This window comes from Geospiza fortis, unplaced genomic scaffold, assembly GCF_000277835.1.
Source record: "Geospiza fortis unplaced genomic scaffold, GeoFor_1.0 scaffold192, whole genome shotgun sequence".
NCBI classification, from domain to species: Eukaryota; Metazoa; Chordata; class Aves; order Passeriformes; family Thraupidae; genus Geospiza; species Geospiza fortis.
This window is the reverse complement of record NW_005054315.1, coordinates 1444382-1454062: the sequence shown is the minus strand read 5'-3', so window position 1 is coordinate 1454062 and position 9681 is coordinate 1444382. Positions and strand designations below refer to the sequence as shown.

Sequence of the window (9681 nt, the reverse complement as noted above, 5' to 3'; positions counted from 1 at the left end):
AGGAAGTGAGACACTTCTGGTGGTGTATATATAATGACAGACAGATTTTAGGTGCAGAAAGCTGAGTTACTCAGGCATGGTACCTTTTTCTCTTAGCTACACCCATAGAAGAGAAGAGATTTGTCACTAATTGGTCTATGAATAGGAATAAAAGTAAGATTGTGAAGTCCTCAAACTCTAAAAGAGGATACCTTGTCCTATGCAGCCACAGAGATATGATATAAAGAAAACATACTTATGAAAGTTCCACATCTGCCATTAGTGGATTACCATTTACCAATAATTCCAAGCCACTTGTATTTTATATTCATAAGAAAACTCAGCTGAGCATTTGAGCTGTTGAACTTTGATTAAGTCACATGCATATGATCATCTAATTAGGTCTACTGTCTTAGTTTGTTGCTTTGATTCCACTGAGATTTTGGGTTTTTTGTTCCTTTAATTTGTTTCTTGACTGCTCCACTGATGCACATTAATTGGCATTCATTTTTCCAAGAAGCCATGCTGGATAGCAACTGCATCAAATTTAGAAGATGCCAACCTAAGGAACATTCTTAGAACATTTAAATCAGTTAAGTTTAAACATTCATTTGAAGACCTTTGAACAAAATTCTGGTTTTAATACCCTGTGCTAAGGTCACTACTTTGGGAAGAAAGAACAAGTATCCAGTGCATTAAAAAAGCACCAAGCAACATTTTCCATGCTGAAAGACAGCTCATCCTGTATTGTCAAGTCCTAAAGAGCTATTAATTGTAACCAGCAATCTAGATTACCATATGAAGTACCATGGCCCCCTATATAAGCAAACAAATAAATATGTTACAGTAGAAACAGTTAGGAGGAATAGCCAATGCTTTAAACATCCAAACATCACTGTCATGCTATTGTGAAATTCTTTAAAACTTTATCAAGGTGTATTAATTTCCACCATGCAAAGGGATCGTTTCTTTTACAATTCTGAATTTAAACAGACAACAGAACACCTAACAGTTTCCAATGGCACTCCTACCTGCCACTCTCATCTTGATTTTGAAGGTAGCAGTTGATTGTGTTGACTAAAAAGCTAAATAAACGACCATACAGAGATTTTGCCAAGAGATCCCGGTAAAAATCTGCAATCTCTATAGTGTGCCTCCGAACAATCGTGTCTCCTAAGAGAAAGAGCAGAAAATGGAGATGAAAGTGTGCTGTAAACTTTGCCTTAAGTAATTTTAGTTACAGTAAATTTAGCTACAGTTACTTCTCCTTTGCCAAACATTTACATGGTGTTAGCTTTTTTTCTGAAGCCTCCAGTGCAACATGAGAAGACTGTCAACACTCAAAAGATTTTAAGTTTGGAAATACATGCCTTTATACTTTCTTCAAAAGAAATGTGTATGAGTATTACATAGAACTAATATTTTACTGAAAATATTTTTTCAGATTTTTTCCCTAAGACACTCCTGTTGATTACAGTTCTTACTAATATTTTCTATTAATATCTACTCTGCTATCTTGACACACTTTTGTAACATTAATCAAGTTAGGAGCCCATCAGCATCACAGTGTGAAACTGCTTTGTTCCATATTACAAAGGCATTTCTAATTTAGTGGCCAGTCTGATTTACTGCATGGCAGATAAGCCTACATATTCCTCAGAGGGAATATTTACAGGACCATACAAGAAATAAGAAACAAAAAAATTGACAGCTTTTAAATTTTTTAAATCAGGAGGCTCAAAATGCCACCGGGTCTGATCTATGAGAATGTAAGCTTGGAGAAGATTACCTTTAAAATACTGAACATCAGTTGTTAAGGCTGAAGCAAGCTCATCTGGTGAAACCTGCAGCATCCCTGCCACTGAAAGGAAAAGAAAATGTAAAGAAAGACTGATTTATGCGATACTGCATGTTTTATTTTTTACAACAGATTTACTTTTGCAGATTTCTTTTTGAATAGCGAAAGAATTCAAACATTAAAGAAAAGGGTACTGTCACAGGAGTAATCAAAATTAACAAACACATAAAATAGGATTACTATGATCAGTACTTTGTGAAGTATTAATGTATCTGTATATTACATTACAGCTTTCTTTCCCCTTCAAAGACTAAGGACTTTCCCCAGGGTTTGGCAGACTTTCTGTGGTATTAGAGTGAAGGTATGCTACTCATTGACATTCTGTATTCATAAGCCACTTGGAGGAGATTTGTTAGTGACCAAGAGGGCAAACTTCAAAGCACAGAAACAAGAGTCCTTTTTCAGACATAGATTTTAAATGTAAGGAATTCAATTCAAGGCAAATTGTTCAGTTGTTGACAGGCAGTGCAAAAGCATTTCAAAACAAGACTGCACAAAGTGCACTGTACAATTTCTTTTGGCAAACAATAGCATTAAATATGACATTTAATTAGCTAATTTGCAATACTGGCATTTTATTTAATCCCATAAAAATCTGTAATTTATAAAACATCCAAGTCAATTGGATACTGTCTTCCCACAGTAACTTAAGAATTTTCAGAAGTCATTTCTTTTTGTGTCCCTGGAATTGTGTTTCCATCTGTCGGTGGAGCAGCGCAACTTCCCAGCAGAGGGAGAAGCAGGCGATGCTCCGAGGTCGTGTCCTACTGACCTTGCTCCAGGAGCTGCAGGTCTGACACGAACGCTGTCTCAGCATCTGTCAAGGCCGTGAAGCGAATGTCGCCAAGATGCAGAATTGCTGAGAGAATCACAAACAAGTTCTCCACCTCCTGCACATTTTTTTTTCAGAATTAAAGATAAAGAAAAGATCTGTTGGACACACCAGTGAAAGGCAATGCTTTATAAAAATAAAAAATTCTGTTAGTTTGGATCATCAGCATTTGATAAGTTGAAAAGCATTCACATTTGAATTATTAACAGGAAATTTGAAATCAGACTTGAACCTAGCTAGGACATGAACCAACAAAATTACTTTTTATTTCTTTGTTTTAATGTCACATTAACCACTGGGTTAAGAAAGTTTTTCCCAATGTGATAAAAACACTGAAACATCTTTCATGGATGTGCTGTTTCTGCAAGAAATAAAACATACCTTGTCCACAGAGAATTTCTCATTGAGACAATTTCTGTATCTGGGAACAGCAAGGGTTTTTTGCCTCAGCCAACTGAATTCACAAAGTGTCTAGCTCTACAGGTTCCTGATATTAAAAGCTGTAATTAAGGTCCAAAAGAAACAAAAGCAACTTTCCTTACCCTCACACTTTCCCTCTGAGGTTGCATACTCTTCTGTGATGTCTCAGATTGTGAAGCAGCTACCTTTAGGGGCAGATTTTTTCTGACCTCATTTTTATCTCAGCAAGAAGAAAACTAACTTTCTTCAATTGTTTTGGTTGGTTAATTATATTTAAAATATTTTTAAATTCAAGGAAAAATATGATCTGTGGAATATAAACCTTAAATCCTAAAATAGGGAAAGCATTGTGGTTTTGGAAGTTTTTTTTTAAGGCCAGTTATATAACAATGATGCTTCTTAATTTGGTAAAACAGGAAACCTGATATCCACTGTAACATTACATGGCATTATGTAAAGCAAAATTAATTGATAATTCTTGAACTATTTTTTTAAAAATAACATTTAGAGCCTGATTCTGCTGAAACTGCAGACTAAGATTACTAGAGCCTGATTCTGCTGAAACTGCAGAAGTGACAGTGAGAAATTTCACTTATCAGAATTTGCAGACTAAGATTATACATACACTACTAATGAAATACTTTGTTAATACATCCCCTTTTTTTTCAAGTTTTCTTCTTCATTTCTTCTTTCCCTGATAAATATGCCAGTCATCAAGGGACATTAGAAAAGCTTAAAGTCTTTCTGGGATAGATTACAGCACCTCCAGTGCTGTTTAAGCAAGTTTGCTTTCTAAACTGCACTTTTAAGACAAGAATGTCAATCTCTTACTATATGAGAGAGGTGTCAATAGGGCAACAGTGCATTTTAGTATTACATGGTACCAAAGCTGAAGATTCAAAAAATCCAATATATACAGAGAAAGTCTTAACAAGATAACTCTTAAAATAGAAGAAGTTATGCTAATATAGCATTCAAACTAGGGTGCTATACTCTGCTTCTTGGGATGGTATCTCAGGCAAGATGAAGCGGCACACTGGCAGTGCACACTCTCCCTGCTTGTAGGTTAACTCATTCAGAACTGGTTTCGTGATTCCTGTGCAGCACTGAATGATAGTGGGCTGGGACAGCTTCTGATTGTGGTGATTTTAGTAAGGTCTCAGGTAAATTTCACATTCCAGATTCTCAAACACTTTATCATTGTGTAAGATGCATGTTTCCCCACCTTTAAAACAGTAGTTGGTTTTAATAAACACTAACATTCTTTGGAAGATAGCATTAATGACTGCTAAGGGATTTTTATGTAGTTCTTCAAAAAAATTATCTACTCTGTCATTAAATGTGGCTAGGTAGGCAAAGAATGATACATACAGACCTCTCCCTATACCTCAGAAATAACGGGTAGAAATTTTAGGAATGTGTTTTATCTACATATTGCCCTCTAACACTCAACACAGGAGATCAGCCTGCAGTACTTGACAGTGTCACAGATTTCTTGTCCCCTAAATATTATTCTAATGCTGCCTGAATACAGACCAGCTTTCAAGATGTTGACACTCTTCTGAGAGGTGACTTATTTTCAAGAATTCTGAGTCAAATGAAGTATTGGACTCAAAAGAATACTGTACATGAAACATTCTCAGACAGCTACTGCAGGCTTATAAATCATGATTCATTTAGCATTCATTTATTTACTTATGGGCTCAGCCTTATTGATTTCTTAGTTTCTGGGCCTCTCGCTGGGCCTCTCCTGGTGGTCCCCCTGTCAAGGGAAACCCTCCTGGAGTGGTTTGGTGTCAGAAAAAGGAGAAGCACAGGACTTTTTCAGTCTTCAGCTTCTTGTTTATTGTTATATTATCTACAGTTTTGCACGCTGTCTATGCCAGACTCTGTGCGCTGGAAGAGCACCACAAAAATGGCTAACATCTCTTGTTACAAGGTCTTTTAAGACTAACCTATGAAATTAAGAAATGAGACGTAGATTATTTTCCCTTTTAACCCAAGAACTGATCCCTCGAAGCCTGCAATGCGGATTTTTCTGTCCAATTACAGAACATCACCCAAACCCATGAAGAAGAAGGAAGAAGCATGAAGAAGGACCTCAGAACAACACACTATGTCCTCCATCTTTTTTCCATCTACAACACACTAAAAATCCCAAAACCTAAATTTGTCACCCAAGTGACATACTACACTACTCTCTATAATCTATTTCACACTTTTGTGGACTCTAGTCTATCTTGAAGTCTTGGAAGCTTTCTCCATGAATGAGGGTCAAAGTCATTGTTTCTCTGGGGGTCAGAACTCCTCAGAGAAGACTGAGAAATATTCCTGGTGCCCTGGGTTCCCACAGAACCCCTTCCTCAACAGAACCAAAACATTCATGAAAGAGCAAGAGAGATCCACCAAACTGTGAACACTGGGCTTAATCCAGAAGTGTCTGTACCTTTTGTTGTTGAAATCTACTAGTACAGACCCACTAAAAGTAATGAATAATAATGTCATATATAGCCATGTGTGTTCAGTTTTGTACATGGCCTCATGAAGATTCATGAAAATAATAAACCCTACTCCTCATTACATTGAAAGGTGACACATTTTTACTGCCTTAACTGGGGAATGCCAAACAGCTCCATGGTGTACCACTACCACCACAGAAGTCTAAACTTCCCACCTAAATAACAGCTTCAGCAGATTGACAAAATTTTTGCTGATAGCTCATGATCCTTTTTTATTAAAACTCCTGCCCGTCTGTCATTTTTGATGATGTTTTAACTTAGAGTTACATTTACTTTTGGTCCCCTTCTTCCAAATGATATTGTACAGAAGTTCTTATCTCCTTCTAAAACTACTGTTGCTTATGTAATTCTGTTGCAGAAGTGCTCCAGCTACAGTGAGCTAGGTAGTATACACATTTGTAAGAAATATGGAGAGTTTGTTAAGTACTGCAGTATCCTGAAGGGATGCACAGTTTCCATGAATTCTTATATTCATCCTTCTATTTCTTCTGATTTCTGTCACACCTCTCTCCTCTAAAACCTCTTCTTGATTAATTTTCCAAATTATCATCTTTAGTTTCATAGAATTAGCAGGCCTATCTTCTTGTTGCTTTTGGGGAATTAAGTCAGCTCTTTCAAGTTACCTGGCTCTAATTTTCTTTCCTAAATAGGTATTTACTTCTTTTCAGGTGCTGTTAGCATACGTGTGTTTCATAAAATTAATAAGGATGGGAGATAATAAGGAAGAGGAAAAAAATTCCGTGGCTTTTAGGAGGTGTCATATGGGATTTGATTGCTTCTTTTTATCTATGTAATTTAATTGTTCAGAGTATTATACCTTGAAGCTGTTTTGTGAATCTTTAAAAGTGAAAAAGATTTACCTTGTTGTTTCTGTGTCTAATTAAAAGTGATTACAGTAATTTCCCTGGAGTGAACTAGTGCTGTATTTGTTTCAATGTCTTAACTAACAGGGAAAAGAAAAAAAAAAAGGACAGAAAGGTGAGAAAGGTGCTTCTTTTAGCCACAAAAGGTTATCTGTGAGAGTTACTTATGGCCTGTTTTCAACTAATATACTTATTTTAGCCACAAATAACATAAGCTCATGTAACTTACCAGGCTATTGAATCCCAGAGCACCTAGAGCTTGTTTTAGTATGGTTAATTTCTCCCTGTTTTCAGGGTTGGCTGCTAACATTGTCTCTTCTGATACAGTCTGGCTTAGATACCTGCACAGAGGAAAAACAGCATATCTGGTATTTACAAAAAGATGCATGATCAAATATTTGAAGTTAAAGTCCAGCTTTACATTTCTAACCAGAGGTTTATTGTGGATTTTTCTCAGCCTTTGGAGGGAGTAGTACCAGCGACAGAATGTTCTGTATTTCTTAAACTTTTGCTTAAGACTCCCCCCAGTGCCAGCTTTAGCCCTACATGGCAGCTGAAATTTCAAACTGGGTTTATACCACTGCCAGTTTTGCCATCCTTGTACTAGCAGAGATTCCCCTTCAGAGGCAGATTTGAGGATAACCTCTGATAGCTCTGACTGCTCTGAATTCCCCTCTTGCTGACAAGGGAATAGATCAGCCCTTGACTTCCACAAGGACCAATCCTTCCCCCAGAAGCTGAATGGGTGATAGGTGCACTCAACCTCTCTCCAAATGAAGCAGTAACCAAGCACACAGAGTTTCATAAAATTAATAAGTAACTGTACAGCCCTTAAGCTGTACTGCTTTGCACACTGCAAAGCAAAAGGAAATTTTATGTACCTTCCCAAAAATAATGATTAGCAGAGAGAGAGACACTAGTGCAGCAGCTAACTCAGGAAAGGAGAAAATGTAAGCAACATAAAGAGTAATAATACAAAACAGATTAATCACAAACTGTAGCAAAACAGATTATTGAATAGTGCAGAAATCTAGCCTTACAACCATTTATTTTGACCCTCTTGAAGTAAGTCCGTATTTTTAAAAGTATTCAGGTATCTTCATAGAGCTGAAATCACTAAGAATGAGTGTCTGAATATCTTACAGGATCTGATGTCTAATTACATAATGTTGAGAATGTAAGATATTTTCTTCTATTGTTTGCATTAAATTATCATAATCATTAAAATACACATTCATCACACAATCTGCAATCTTCACAAATGTTACTTAAATAAACAAAAGAACTCTCCACACCTTTGTCCAAATAACATCATCACTACACCAACAAAGGTAGACAATTTACACACATTTCACCCCTCACCCTTCACCACAATTACAACAAAATTTCCCCACAATTATTCTGCTCTCTACTGATGTTCAGTCTATGATCTGTCACTTAAATATGGGAAACAATACTGGTTTAATTTTTGACAATTCTTGTTTACAATCATGTTCTGATACCAGTATAGAGGAGACATAGTTTCAAAATAAACTCCTATTACCACAGAAGGTCTGGCAACACTCTAGTAGGGATGGTAGCTCTTATAAGGATGCCCTTTTACATAAATGTGTGTAGGAAAAATTATTTAGTATTTGCACTTTTCTAACAGATAAGGTTTAAATAGTACCCACAATGAAACATAAAGTGCATTTTTAGTGAATCTGTACCAGATTTACCAGATTCCCCTTGCAGTGATAAGGGCATAATTTACCGCAGCAGGTGGGCAGAAGAAGAATGATGGGGTTAAAAATGTGTGCCTGGGAGCATAAGTACCTTTTGCACCCACAAGAGGATTATCTCAGCAGTTATCTCAAGTATGAACAAGCCTCTCAACTCAGTGGATAAAGCTGGTGGTTCCCAAACCATTGAGAACGTGTGTCTGTGAGCATCACTGCCAGAGCTCAGCACTGGCTCCTCGAGGTTACTAAAACATTACTTTTGTCAGACTGAGATAGGTACAAATGATGGCACAGCTGTCAAATCAGCTAGAGCAGATGATTCAAAGTATAGCCAGCTTTATGTTTTGTGGTTTTTTTTCCCTGGGGTTTTTCACATTGCCTGTAGGTTCAAAGGGATCCTAGAATACATCTAATACTGAATCTGGCATAGAACCTTCTGGTGTAAAGGTTAATCCATCAGAAAAATTTCCACTCTTCTGAACTGCTGCATGAGCTTATGCCAGTAACATGTTATGCATCATGAGTTGGTGGCACTTTTGCTCCATAATTAGGAGATTTACAGCAGCAGCCACTCTGCTGTCAAAATATTCTATTGTCGAATGGTGTAGGAGTTGGAAGCATATGGCCATTTCTGTAAAAAAAGCCTCCTCCTCAATGGTTTTGTCCCTAAATAACTCTTTGTCTCTCCCTGTACTGAGCAGGGAGTAGTTTTTCCTGTTCTGTGAAGAGAATACTCCACACTTCTCCTTTTTAAGGCACCCCATTTAACCAGCACTTTTTTAGCCCAGCTGAAGTGCTAGTGGGTACTGCTGCTGCAGAAAGCTGTGTGAGTACTACCAGCCCCTCTGCAAGCAGGCTGCAGCACAGCAAAGTGGTGCAGAACCCTCACTCCCTGAGAGGAAAGGGCTGAGCTGGAAGCACACGTGCCAGTTCTTGCCTTCAGCACAGCAGTTACTGATTCAGCAGGGGGCAAACTGGGTACCTGCCAAACCAGGTGCCATGGCTCTACAAACCATCCACAAACTGCAGCATCTGCTGGGACTTGCCTGTTGGGAGAGAATCTGATTTTCCCAGCTATATACATCCTGAAGACTTTATCAGCAGATGTGCTGGTGCTCTTGGAAAGGGATGCATTTGGGCATTTTCTAAGGTGCACTTCAATTTAGTTTCCCCATTCTAAAAGCAATTAAATTATTTTATAACATTTCATGAGGCCCACTCATTTTCCAAACTATTTAAGGACTAATGAAATATGAAACATCGCTTTGAAGATTTGCACATTTGACTGTTATACATTTATAATGTAGAGTATACTCACATTAGGGACAGATTAATTGTATAGTGCACTTAGAACTGCTGATGGGTATCATACAACCCTCAAAAAATGTCAGAAATATACAGTGTAACATATTCTAGCCATACAAGGAAACATATTTTCCTAATTACTAAGTTCTTCCTGCCTCAGAAACTTAGTAACATTTGGATAGAA

The 9681-nt window shown here is 37.3% G+C and overlaps 1 protein-coding gene across 2 annotated transcripts in view; it reads right to left on the bottom strand.

Annotated features, from left to right (window-relative positions):
* The window catches only part of MYO16 (myosin XVI), a 326118-nt gene that overhangs the window by 115091 nt on the left and 201346 nt on the right, over window positions 1-9681 (bottom strand). For both annotated transcript variants that reach the window (XM_031056227.1, XM_005419960.2), the window contains exons 17-20: window positions 6701-6812; window positions 2610-2727; window positions 1769-1840; window positions 1011-1152 (exon numbers count right to left, since the gene is read on the bottom strand). In XM_031056227.1, the coding sequence (XP_030912087.1) occupies window positions 1011-1152; window positions 1769-1840; window positions 2610-2727; window positions 6701-6812 (444 nt within the window). The remainder of the gene's footprint in view (window positions 1-1010; window positions 1153-1768; window positions 1841-2609; window positions 2728-6700; window positions 6813-9681) is intronic.